Genomic DNA, 13,362 nt, shown 5'->3' on the forward strand with positions numbered 1-13,362 from the left:
CCCTCTCATCTAACAGTAGTGTATTTTCCCGTGTAAATTGTAAAATGAGACATGTACACGCTAACAGTTGAATTGTGAGTGAAATGAATGAAGTGAAGTTAGCACCATGCCTCGCAGATGTTAATGAGAGGTGGAGAGTCCAGTGCTCTGGTCAGTTCTGTTCTAGTCTCGTTTTTGTAGTGGCTCTAGGGAGACTCGTAACCTGTTACCAACAAAGTGGTGGGCTACTCGTTTCCGTAGAAGCCGTCTGGCTGCCTGGTTGGCTGTGGCAAGTGTCGTGTGTCGTTTCGTGGGGTTTGTGTCTGTAGTGAGTAAGGAAATAGTGAATGTCACTATTTCGTCCTGTAGTCTGTTTAGTTGCCGGTCAATGTAGGATTCTATTTTCTGCATAGCAGAGCGTAGAACCCCCTCGACCAGCTGTTCCGTGGTTGTTTTGTCTGTCTGTGGATCGTCTGTAGTGGTTGTCTTGGTTGTCGTAGTCTTAGCCGCATCCGCATAAGACAATTCGGGTTTGGGAAGTGTTGGTTTGAAGACGGACTGTGATGGTTTGGGTATAGGTGGCGGTATTGGTTTGTGACTGTCTATGGGGACATGCGTGGGATCGGTGGAGGTACTTACTTACTTATTTACTGGCTTTTAAGGAACCCTCACATAAGCCCGCCTTTGGTCCCTATCCTGAGCAAGATCAATCCAGTCTCTACAATCGTATCCCAACTCCTTCAAATCCATTTTAATACTATCTTCCCACCTAGGTCTCGGCCTCTCCAAAGGTCTTTTTCCTTCCGGCCTCCCAACTAAATGCGAATTAGCCCATTCAGTATCACTATGAATGTATGAATGTAAAATAGATTTTTCCAGAAGATTCCGAACTCTAAATTTCTAAATGGTGTGAAATAAGAAGCCTGAAATTTGTAACCAAACAATAAAGGAAGAAAAGTTAATTACCAGAATTGCATAAAAAATGCCTTTTCCAAAGCCTCCTTAGTACTGTACCGTGTCTAGCCGCGAAACCAGGTGGCCCGGGTTCGATTCCCGGTCGGGGAAAGTTACCTGGTTGAGGTTTTCTCCAGGGTTTTCCCCTCAACCCAATATCAGCAAATGCTGGGTAACTTTCGGTGTTGGATCCCGGACTCATTTCACCGGCATTATCACCTTCAACTCATTCAGACGCTAAATAACCTAAGATGTTGATAAAGCTTCGTAAAATAACCTACTAAAATAAAAATACAGTGCCGTGTTACAAAATATCTGTAGATGCCATAAGTAACATTTGTGTCATTATGACAGTTATCTTTAAATAACTTGAAAACGATTAGAGATATCTCAAAACAGATTGCACCGTTGTTTTTTTTTTCAGAAAATTTCACATTATTTTGAGTACCTACATGATCCCTTTTCCATTTAAAATTTCAACGTTGCATCCAAAATGGCGGCTTTTGAGATAACCGAGGGCTAGAATCGAATGTGTCACTGGTAGAGCATTTGGTCTTGCAGGTAGTGGTATTACTTACTTACTGGCTTTTAAGGAACCCGGAGGTTCATTGCCGCCCTCACATAAGCCCGCCATTGGTCCCTATCCTGAGCAAGATTAATCCAGTCTCTATCATCATATCCCACCTCCCTCAAATCCATTTTAATATTATCTTCCCATCTACGTCTCGGCCTCCCCAAAGGTTTTTTTCCCTCCGGTCTTCCAACTAACACTCTATATGCATTTCTAGATTCGCCCATACGTGCTACATGCCCTGGATTTACTGGCATGTAAAAGAACTCTTGCGGGTCAAAATTCCGGCACATCCGGCGACGCTGATATAACCTCTGCAGTTGCGAGCGTCGTTAAATAAAACATAACATTAACATCTCAAAACGTCTGGATTTAATGTTCCTAATTATGTCAGGTGAAGAATACAATGCGTGCAGATCTGCGTTGTGTAACTTTCTCCATTCTCCTGTAACTTCATCCCTCTTAGCCCCAAATATTTTCCTAAGAACCTTATTCTCAAACACCCTTTATCTCTGTTCCTCTCTCAAAGTGAGAGTCCAAGTTTCACAGCCATAAGAACAACCGGTAATATAATTGTTTTATGAATTCTAACTTTCAGATTTTTTGACAGCAGACTAGATGACAAAAGCTTCTCAACCGAATAATAACAGGCATTTCCCATATTTATTCTGCGTTTAATTTCCTCCCGAGTGTCATTTACATTTGTTACTGTTGCTCCAATATATTTGAATTTTTCCACCTCTTCGAAGGATAAATCTCCTACTTTTATAGTTCCATTTCGTACAATATTCTGATCACGAGACATAATCATATACTTAGTCTTTTCGGGATTTACTTCCAACCCTATCTCTTTACTTGCTTCAAGTAGAATTTCCGCGTTTTCCCTAATCGTTTGTGGATTTTCTCCTAACATATTCACGTCATCTGCATAGACAAGAAGCTGATGTAACCCGTTCAATTCCAAACCCTCTGTGTTATCCTGAACTTTTCTAATGGCATATTCTAGAGCGAATTTAAAAAGTAAAGGTGATAGTGCATCTCCCTGCTTTAGCCCGCAGTGAATTGGAAAAGCATTCGATAGAAACTGGCCTATACGGACTCTTCCTTCCCCATTATACAACAAGTAATCTCCTATTTGTGTTATGCCGTTCCCATCTAACTTAACCTCCTGTACTCCCACAAAGTCTATTCTATATCTAGCTAGTTCTTTTGCTACTATTGTTACCCCTCCTGTTCTATATAGACTTGTAACATTCCAAGTACCAAATCTCAAAACCTTATTCCTTTGCTGTGGTCGTGCCAGAGAATCAGTCCCTTTCCGAGGCTTATTTAAAGGTTTCGTAACAAGCTGCCTTTACGGTGATGGGTTGTTAGCCCTTCGTCCAACTCCTCAAGCTGAAGGACCACCCCTCATCGGCTGTCCGCGACTGCTTATTCAATATATTCACAGCTACACTCCATAACTGGAGGCCGTCAGTTATATTACCGGTTGTTCTTTATGGTTGTGAAACTTGGAGTCTCACTTTGAGAGAGGAACATAGGTTAAGGGTGTTTGAGAATAAGATGCTTAGGAAAATATTTGGGGCTAAGAGGGATGAAGTTACAGAAGAATGGAGAAAGTTACACAACACAGAACTGCACGCATTGTATTCTTCACCTGACATAATTAGGAACATTAAATCCAGACGTTTGAGATGGGTTAATGTTATGTTTTATTTAACGACGCTCGCAACTGCAGAGGTTATATCAGCTTCGCCGGATGTGCCGGAATTTTGTCCCGCCAGAGTTCTTTTACATGCCAGTAAATCCAGGGCATGTAGCACGTATGGGCGAATCTAGAAATGCATATAGAGTGTTAGTTGGAAGCCCGGAGGGGAAAAAACCTTTGGGGAGGCCGAGACGTAGATGGGAAGATAATATTAAAATGGATTTGAGGGAGGTGGGATATGATGATAGAGAATGGATTAATCTTGCTCAGGATAGGGACCAATGGCGGGCTTATGTGAGGGCGGCAATGAACCTCCGGGTTCCTTAAAAGCCAGTAAGTAAGTAATACCTGTACCTGTAAGACCAAATGCTCTACCAGTGACACATTCAATTCTAGCCCTCGGCTATCTCAAAAGCCGCCATTTTGGATGCAACGTTGAAATTTTAAATGGAAAAGGGATCATGTAGGTACTCAAAATAATGTGAAATTTTCTGAAAAAAAAAAAAAAAAAAAAAACAACGGTGCAATCTGTTTTGAGATATCTCTAATCGTTTTCAAGTTATTTAAAGATAACTGTCATAATGACACAAACGTTAGTTATGGCATCTACAGATATTTTGTAACACGGTACTGTATTTTTATTTTAGTAGGTTATTTTAAGAAGCTTTATCAACATCTTAGGTTATTTAGCGTCTGAATGAGATGAAGGTGATAATGCCGGTGAAATGAGTCCGGGATCCAACACCGAAAGTTACCCAGCATTTGCTCATATTGGGTTGAGGGGAAAACCCTGGAGAAAACCTCAACCAGGCAACTTTCCCCGACCGGGAATCGAACCCGGGCCACCTGTTTTCGCGGCTAGACACGGTACAGTACTAAGGAGGCTTTGGAAAAGGTATTTTTTATGCAATTCTGGTAATTAACTTTTCCTGCTTTATTGTTTGGTTACAAATTTCAGGCTTCTTATTTCACTCCATTTAGAAATTTAGAGTTCGGAATCTTCTGGAAAAATCTATTTTACATTCATACATTCATAGTGATACTGAATGGGGCTAATTCGCATTTTTAGAAGTAAAAGGATTATTTCGTTGCAAGAAAAAAAAGCAATTAAATGGCTCAAGAATAGCTTGGATTTATTTAATTTTTAATTTACCTTAACAACAACAGCGAAACAACTGAAACATATGTTTCTGTGAAAATGAACTCCACTCTTTTGTGAACAAAGTTCATTATTATTATTATTATTATTATTATTATTATTATTATTATTATTATTATCTTTTTTTCTATAAACTTACTCACACCTCATTTAATTGATTATAATCTAATTACACCTTGTATTGTGTTATAGTAGTTAAACTGCTGGTATTAAACCATTCTGCGTGGTAACAACAGACACTATTGATTCTTGGTAAGTCCCAGCTTCCATATTCCACAGATACAATCCTGTCATTCGTATCCTTAGGGAATATGACGCCGGTGGGTCACATCCCCCCTTGTGCCCCTGGCATACTCACAGTTCGATGTACAGGATGATTCAAAAGTATGTTCACAAAATTAGTTTGTTTCAGAATGAAAAGAAAATGTTCCTACGGACAATGTGGTTATAAATTCTTCTTTTAGACAAATAATCGCTAAAAGTTAGTTTTTATGCAGCGTGGAAGTGAAATAACAGCAGATTTTCAGAGCGAATAGCTCTTGTTATGTGTAAAAAATGCAATACCAACGTATTCCACGTCCCTCTCATTTTATTTATCATCTGTAAAGATAAAAATAGGCTGGGTTGATATCTGGGAGTAGTGAGCGATTCCGATGCTGATCCAGGTTCTAAGGGATTGGGGCTCTGGGTTAGAGTTCGTCACCTACAGGGCCCAGGATGGCCCTGTCTGTCAGCGTCGGATTCACGAATGTTATCCTGGCCATCTGTCGGACTTAGAACATCACTGCATATAAGGGGTAGGCCTACAATAGGTCTAAATAGCCTAAGTGCAAGAATCCATTCTGGCAACTTCAGCAGTCTACAAATGTGGAAACTTCAGTGATGTATGAAATTGGCTACTTCAGCGCTCTACGCAGGCGGCAACTTCAGAGCCCTACAAAGGTTGCAACTTCAGCGCTCTACGTAAGTGACGCTTCAGCGCTCTACGAGGTGACAACTTTATCACTCTACGAAGGTGGCAACTTCATCGCTCTACGAAAGTAGCAACTTCATCGCTCTACGAGGTGGCAACTTCATCACTCTACGAAAGTAGCAACTTCATCGCTCTACGAGGTGGCAACTTCATCACTCTACGAAGGTGGCAACTTCATCACTCTACGAAAGTAGCAACTTCATCGCTCTACGAGGTGGCAACTTCATCACTCTACGAAAGTAGCAACTTCATCGCTCTACGAGGTGGCAACTTCATCACTCTACGAAAGTAGCAACTTCATCGCTCTACGAGGTGACAACTTTATCACTCTACGAAGGTGGCAACTTCATCGCTCTACGAAAGTAGCAACTTCATCGCTCTACGAGGTGGCAACTTCATCACTCTACGAAAGTAGCAACTTCATCGCTCTACGAGGTGGCAACTTCATCACTCTACGAAAGTAGCAACTTCATCGCTCTACGAGGTGGCAACTTCATCACTCTACGAAAGTAGCAACTTCATCGCTCTACGAGGTGGCAACTTCATCACTCTACGAAAGTAGCAACTTCATCGCTCTACGAGGTGGCAACTTCATCACTCTACGAAAGTAGCAACTTCATCACTCTACGAAGGTGACAACTTCATCGCTCTACGAGGTGGCAACTTCAGCGCTCTACAAATGTGAAAACTTCAGCGCTCTACGAAAGTGGCAACTTCAGCGTCCTACGCAGGTGGAAACTTCAGCGCCCTACGCAGGTGGCAAATTCAGCGCCCTACGCAGGTGGAAACTTCAGCGCCCTACGCATGTGGCAACTTCAGGGCTGTACACAGGTTCCAACTTCAGCGCTCTCCGAAAGTGGCAGCTTCATCGCTTTTTAAATGTGGAAACTTCAGCGCCCTACGAAGAGTGCAACTTCAATGCTCTGCGCAGGTGGAAATTTCAGGGCCCTACGAAGGTTGCAAATTCAGCGCTTTACGAAGGTGGCAACTTCAGCACTCTACGAAGTGGCAACTTCAGCGCTCTACAAATGTAGAAATTTCAGCGCTCTACGAAGGTTGCAACTTCAGCGCTCTACAAATGTGGAAACTTCAGTGTCCTACGAAAGTTCCACTTCAGCGCTCTATGAAGGTGGCAACTTCAGCGCCATACGCAGGTGGCAACTTCGGGGCTCTACACAGGTTTCAACTTCAGCGCACTCCGAAAGTGGGGCAGCTTCATCGCTCTATAAATGTGGAAACTTCAGCGCCCTACGAAGAGTGCAACTTCAAAGCTCTGCGCAGGTGGAAACTTCAGCACCGTACGCAGGTGGCAGCTTCAGCGCTCTACAAATGTGGAAACTTCAGCTTCCTACGAAAGTTGCAACTTCAGCTGTCTACAAACGTCGCAACTTCAGCGCCCTACGCAGGTGGAAACTTCAGCGCCTTACGCAGGTGGCAATTTCAGCGCCTTACGTAATTGGCAACTTCAGAGCTCTACACAGGTAGCAACTTCAGTGCTCTCCGAAAGTGGCAACTTCAGCGCTCTACAAATGTGGAAACTTCAGCGCCCTACGAAGGTGGCAACTTCAGCGCTCTACGAAGGTGGCAACTTCAGCGCTCTACTAAGGTGGCAACTTCAGCGTCCTACGAAAGTTGCAACTTCAGCGCTCTACGAAGGTGGAAACTTCAGCGCTCTACGAAGGTGGCAACTTCAGTGCCCTACGTAGGTGGCAACTTCAGCGCTCTACTAAGGTGGCAACTTCAGCGTCCTACGAAAGTTGCAACTTCAGCGCTCTACGAAGGTGGAAACTTCAGCGCTCTACGAAGGTGGCAACTTCAGTGCCCTACGTAGGTGGCAACTTCAGCGCCCTACGTAGGTGGCAACTTCAGCGCTCTACGAAGGTGGCAACTTCAGCGTTCTACGAAGTTGGCAACTTCAGCGCTCTACGAAATGCAACTTCGTATTTAGAGGCAAGGATGATAATCATTACTCCAGACATGGTAAGTTACTGTTACCATATAGGCAAGGATCATGAAGTACTCACCTGCGGTTGTCCTGGAGACGCGACGCAGAGGGGAGTTGGTCCTTCCTTGCTGCCACCGCCGGGGCTACTGTGGTTGTTGCTCGGAGGACTTGGCCCCATGGGGGCTATAACGGGGAGAGGTTGAGGCGACAGGTTAATGGGGCGAGCGCTGGGTGAGAAGCCTACGGCGCCGCTTCCCGGCAGCGTCGACAGTAGCGGCGTCTGGAACAGCGCTGCAAACAGAGACAAATCAGTCACATCATTATTATAGTAACTTTACAAACAGTACTGCTGAACACTATATTATATACATATTTCAATTTATTCAATCTTCCGCAACTTGGTGAGGTAGCCAAAGACAAAGAATGTAACATTTAAGATGAAATTAAAAATGTCTTACAAGAAATTTGTTTACAATAAACTAAAATTTACAGTAGATAATATTTCACATAATGAAAATTTGCAGTAAAATAAAAAATACAGATAAAAAATAGAATGACTGTATGTGTAAGATAGGAAAAGAAAGAAAATTGGCTAAGAACGAATTGCCTACTGAAGGATGCACTGGAAGGAATGGTGAACGCGAAAAAAGTTCGGGGCAGAAGAAGATGTCAGATGACAGACATTAAGCTACCTGATTCGTATGCGGAGACTAAGGAGAAGGCGGAAAATAGGGAACATTTGACAATGCTGGGTTTGCAGTGAAAGACCTGCCTTGAGCAGAAAACTATGAATGAATATTGTGCAGATTTTAACAGCTTATTCCTTGGATAGAGTACAAAAAATTCTGAAATCATGTTAGTCCCAAATGAATATTTTCTCAGAAATAAATAATTTTCCCTACATGTTAACACTGTTTTTCCCAATAAGTATTATACGTACTGTTTATCATTAGAGAAACTGATAAGAAACGGTTCATTCGTTTACAGTTTCTAAGTAAAATGGACGTTTTTCTTGCAAATTAAATAAAAAGAAACCACGTAGCCGCATACTAGCCACACCAACACATAAGACATCATCGTATTCATCATCATACACAATCTCGCTATCGCGCTTGTGGAATACCCTACCCAGTGACATCAGAGACTGTCGGAATTTAGTAGCGTTCAAAAGCAACCTTATTAAGCATTTTCTTACTGCGTAGAGTAGGTTTAATTTTTACTTAATTAATAAAAAAGTTTTCTCTCTTCTCAACTTTTACAATAAACTATCTAGCCTTTATTAATCAGTTCATCTTTTAGTACTTTGATTTTTATTATATTTGTAAATTTAATATTAATTGTAATTATAATTGTAATTGTATTCTTAATATTGTAGTTGTAATCCCCTGGTAGAGGGGAAGAGAAGGCCTGATGATCTTATCTCTACCAGGTTAAATAAATAAATAAATAAATAAATAAATAAATAAATAAATAAATAAATAAATAAATGAAGGGGGGGAAGGAAGGAAAAGAAACATATATTTTTTTTACAAAACTATCGCAGAGAAATGGACTTGTAAGTGTATTGTATTGTATTGTATTGTATTGTATTTATTAACATTCCATGGTATTCATACATGCTTACAGCTAGAATATGGAACAAGTCAAAAAACTTAATACAATTATAAAATCTTAATTTATAGTCACAGTCTAGATGAAATATATACAGACGAGATTTACAATATAGTCTACTAGTACAACACATAGTTTTAGTACCAATTTCATGAAGTGTTATTGAATGTCATGAATTCACCTACAGAATAGAAGGCGTGAGAAATTAGGTACTTCTTTAATTTGGCCCTAAATAATTTTATGTTTTGAGTTTCATTTTTTATATCGATAAATAAATTGAAAGAAATATGAATTGAAAATAGTGCAATTTTAATTTATTTTTGAAACTAGATAATGTGCGACAGTCTCTGACATGTTGTGGTAGAGAGTTCCAGAGATGAGCTGCAGAGACGGTGAAAGATGAAGAGTAGAAGGATGTTCTGTGTTTAGGATTGGAGAATGTGATATGGTGTTGTGAGCGAGAATTTATTTCGCGATATGAGGACAAATGTTGAAAACGAGAAGCTAAGTAGCTAGGGTTGGAGTTCTGAAGAATATTGAAGAGTAACGTGAGAGAGTGAATAGTTTTTCGTTCTTTGAGATGAACCCAGGACAACATATTTAATGAAGGTGAGATACGGCCAGATCTACGGACGTTGCAAATAAATCGAACACATGCATTATGAACACGCTGTAGTCCGTCTGTCAGTCTCATGTTAAGGTCAGTGTAGAGAGTGTCACAGTAATAAAAATGAGGCATCAAGAGCGACTGTACTAAATTCTTCTTGAGAACCAACGGGAGAAAATTTCGGATTCTTTTTAGTGTGTGAATTTTCATTAAAATTATTTTGTGCGAGATCGTGCGTATTTGCTTGTTTTCCGCACAGAACCAATACGCGGTAAGTTTGAAATACCACATTCAGTATTCCCAACATAACACACGTCATAACAATTTCCCTCTTCTTACCGCTTAAGCGCGACATTCATTTTACTGCTTTAGGCTTTTAACATATTATTTTTAGAGACGTTTAACATAGTAATAATTATAAATTGGAAACTTACCACTGCAATTTCACCTAAATTGCAATGTTAATTATTGTTTTTAAATATTTGCAAAAATTAAGTAAAGTCTACTACTCCACGAAACTTATTGCATTCCTGATACAAGTAACATTAAGGAAGCCGTGAAAAAATCAACAAGATTTCAGATGCGGATGTTATTACTGCAATATGTTATATAAATAATATTGTTAAAATATTAAAATGAAAAATAAATCATTACATAACCTTACCGTTTGTTTTAAGTTCGCATTTATAGACTGGGGGAAAAAAAGACAGACTTATATCACGGCCTGCTGGAGTATAGTAAACACTGTAAACATTTTATAGCAACAATGTTGAAGAAAGATATTTTGGTTTTCCGAAGTTGCCGTCATTAAACAGAAGCCAACATGGAGATTTCATTGCAACTAATTAGAAATTCGTCTTTCAGGTATGTAATAAACGATCTTCGCACAAAATAATGTACGATGCACGAGCGGTATGTTTGCTTTCATGTTCTCGGAAATTAAAAAAGCTTTACTACGTTTCGCTTTTTCAATCTTTTCCTCGACCATGAAAACGTCAACATACCGCTCTTGTAACGTATATTACTATTACATGTGTGTGTGATTTGAGTATTCCAACTTAAGTTTTTGTACAGAGAAATTCCCAGTTGTTTTACTCTATCACTGTAAGGGATAATAGTCTAAAGGACCATTCACAATGAAAATTAAACATAACCATAACATAAACACAGAAGTTTGCGCCCAGGCTACCAAATGGGATCATTCACAATGATTCACATAAGCAATGACATAAACATTACCGTAAGACGTTAACATGAAAGTTTGCAAACTCCAAACTTTCATGCTTATGCTTACGTGATTTGCAAACAGAACACAATCGTGGAGCGCTGAAGTATACGACAGAATATGAGGAAATGGCGTCGTTGTTATGTTTCCATGGTAACCAAGTATGTTTGCTGTTGTGTTTATGTTCCCATCGTGAATGATGGTATGACTTCTTGATTTTACTGTAACGTTAAGTTAACGCTTACGTTATGTTTAATTTTCATTGTGAATAAGCCTTAAGAGTTGGGATCGATGTTTACCGATTAGGCCTACTAAATTTAGCGAGAAAAAAAAGTCAAAAGCTAAAAAAAAAAAAAAAAAGATGGGCAACCTTCAGAATACGAATGAAAGCAATGAAGGTAATTGTATACCAATGCTCATTTTTATTCCAGGTTTTCTATTCTTCCGCTACCAGTTTTCTTACGTTTTCTTCTTCTCCGCTAAAGTGAAATGTTGCAAAAAAATGAAATATCAACATAAGATATAAAGCTCAAAATCTTTTTTCACATTCTAATCAACGTAAAGTGTCTAGAAAGTCATAGAATTTAACCATTAAGGGGAATAAACACAGAATCTTTGTGCGTCACAAATCTAGGACTGCTAAGACTCGAACATCCATCCTCTTTAGAGAGAAACCATTAGTTAGTTCATTGGCGGTGGGCTTTCACTATCACTAGTTGGTCTGGTGTCGAGTTTAAAAGAAGTTCGAAGGGGAGATAATTAACAAAATTAACAGCAAACAATTTAAGTCAACGAGAAAGAGTTATAAATGAATGAAAAAATATTTTTACCAGTAAAACACGAACCCATATTGCAGGCTTGGAAGTGTCGAACTGTTTTTATTGGCAGTGCCTCGGAGTTACGAAGTCTGATGCTTTATACAGGGCTGATCGATGTCTCATATGTCGACCTGTCAAATCCCTCGGAATGAAACGCCACCATCAATAATAAACAGCAAGCTGTGTTCACACGTACGCGCGATGAATAGACGTCCCAACAAACGCATAATTGGAAAACATGTTCTGTTGTAGTTCTTAAATAAATAAATTAAGCCTATTAGGCCTACTATATAATACTGTATATTGAATTTATTAACATAGTGTTATATTGTCTCTGTAATTGCCAATTATAGCTACATTTTACATTTTTGGCTATGGTATCTATACTTAACTATAATTTATTTTTGTTTGGTATTTTTCATTTGTATCTATATCTGTGTCTTTTATTTAGGTAGTAGCCATTCGTTTTTTTTTTTCATTTTTAATTTTTAATTTGTAATTACACTCGTATCTTACATTTGTATCTGTTTTATATTTTTTTTTTCATGTTATATGCAATTCTATGTTTTTTAAACAAATATCTGTACTGTCTATTGTCATTGGGGCTTTGCCCTGTTATAGAAATAAATAAATAAATAAATAAATAAATAAATAAATAAATAAATAAATAAATAAACAAATAAATAAACAAATAAATAAATAAATAAATAAATTTAATAAATAAATAAAATAAATAAAATAAAATAAATTAAATTAAATAAATAAAATAAAATAAATAAAATAAAATAAATAAAACAAATAAAATAAAATAAATGAAAATAAGAAAAATAAAATAAATTAAATAAATTAATTAAATAAATTAAATAAGTAAATAAAATAAATAAATTAATTAAATAAGTAAATAAAATAAATAAATAAATATAGTTCGCTGCATTCATTAGGTAAGATTATTAACAATGAGATTTAGAAAATTGCTACTCCAGTTGTATAGAGTTTTGACAATAGAACGTCCAAACGAGTTAATTTTACCCGGCGGAATCTTAAAATATGCATATTCAACATTAATTATTTTTATAAAACCATATCCTTCTAAGAGTCTTTCTGAATATGGATGTACTCCATATATATATATATATATATATATATATATATAAAGAAACGATTTTATTAACCATGCATTGTTTAAAATTTGATGTGATTTATCTCCAACGCCCAAGCTGGTCACTTCAATCCAGGTATGAGTAATGTTATTTCTTTATGTATTTATTTGCTTGTTTACTTATTTATTTACTTATTTAATTAATTAATTTATTTATTTATTATCAATCCTGATTCTCACTTTACAATCTGTACATTTTATTCAAGCAACAGTGACGTTATGTATCTGGCATTATGAAACAATGCACAAAATCCAAGATGCATTTATATTTAAGTAGATTTCTTGATAGTAGTAGTCTCTTCAACATGAATGTGACAAACGCACTGTCGGAGAATATTATGTGGAAATGAGCTCATCGCCGAGATCCAAAAAGTTACGAATGAAGATTCAGGTGAGGAAGAGAGATTCTCTCACGAAGATGATGATAATTTTGTGCCTCCACAAGATGATTCGTCCAGCGATTCTACAGATAAGAGTGAAACTGTAAACACTGTAGAAACATCGCGTGAAAATAAAGAAATAGTTATTATTAGTCTGTTATCATCATCATCATCATCATCATCATCATACTTGATTCAAAATCTGAAGATCAACCGAAACATCGCAAATGTTAAATAAAGCAATATTGTAAGGAAAAACAAGAGTATCAGTAA

General features: G+C 38.0%; 1 protein-coding gene across 2 annotated transcripts in view; it reads right to left on the minus strand.

The window, feature by feature from the left end:
* nab (NGFI-A-binding protein homolog) overlaps nt 1-13,362 on the minus strand; it is a 521,598-nt gene that overhangs the window by 100,304 nt on the left and 407,932 nt on the right. For both annotated transcript variants that reach the window (XM_069832484.1, XM_069832485.1), the window contains exon 4: nt 7,369-7,580. In XM_069832484.1, the coding sequence (XP_069688585.1) occupies nt 7,369-7,580 (212 nt within the window). The remainder of the gene's footprint in view (nt 1-7,368; nt 7,581-13,362) is intronic.

The sequence above is a fragment of the Periplaneta americana genome, chromosome 8 (genome assembly GCF_040183065.1).
Source record: "Periplaneta americana isolate PAMFEO1 chromosome 8, P.americana_PAMFEO1_priV1, whole genome shotgun sequence".
Lineage (NCBI taxonomy): Eukaryota > Metazoa > Arthropoda > Insecta > Blattodea > Blattidae > Periplaneta > Periplaneta americana.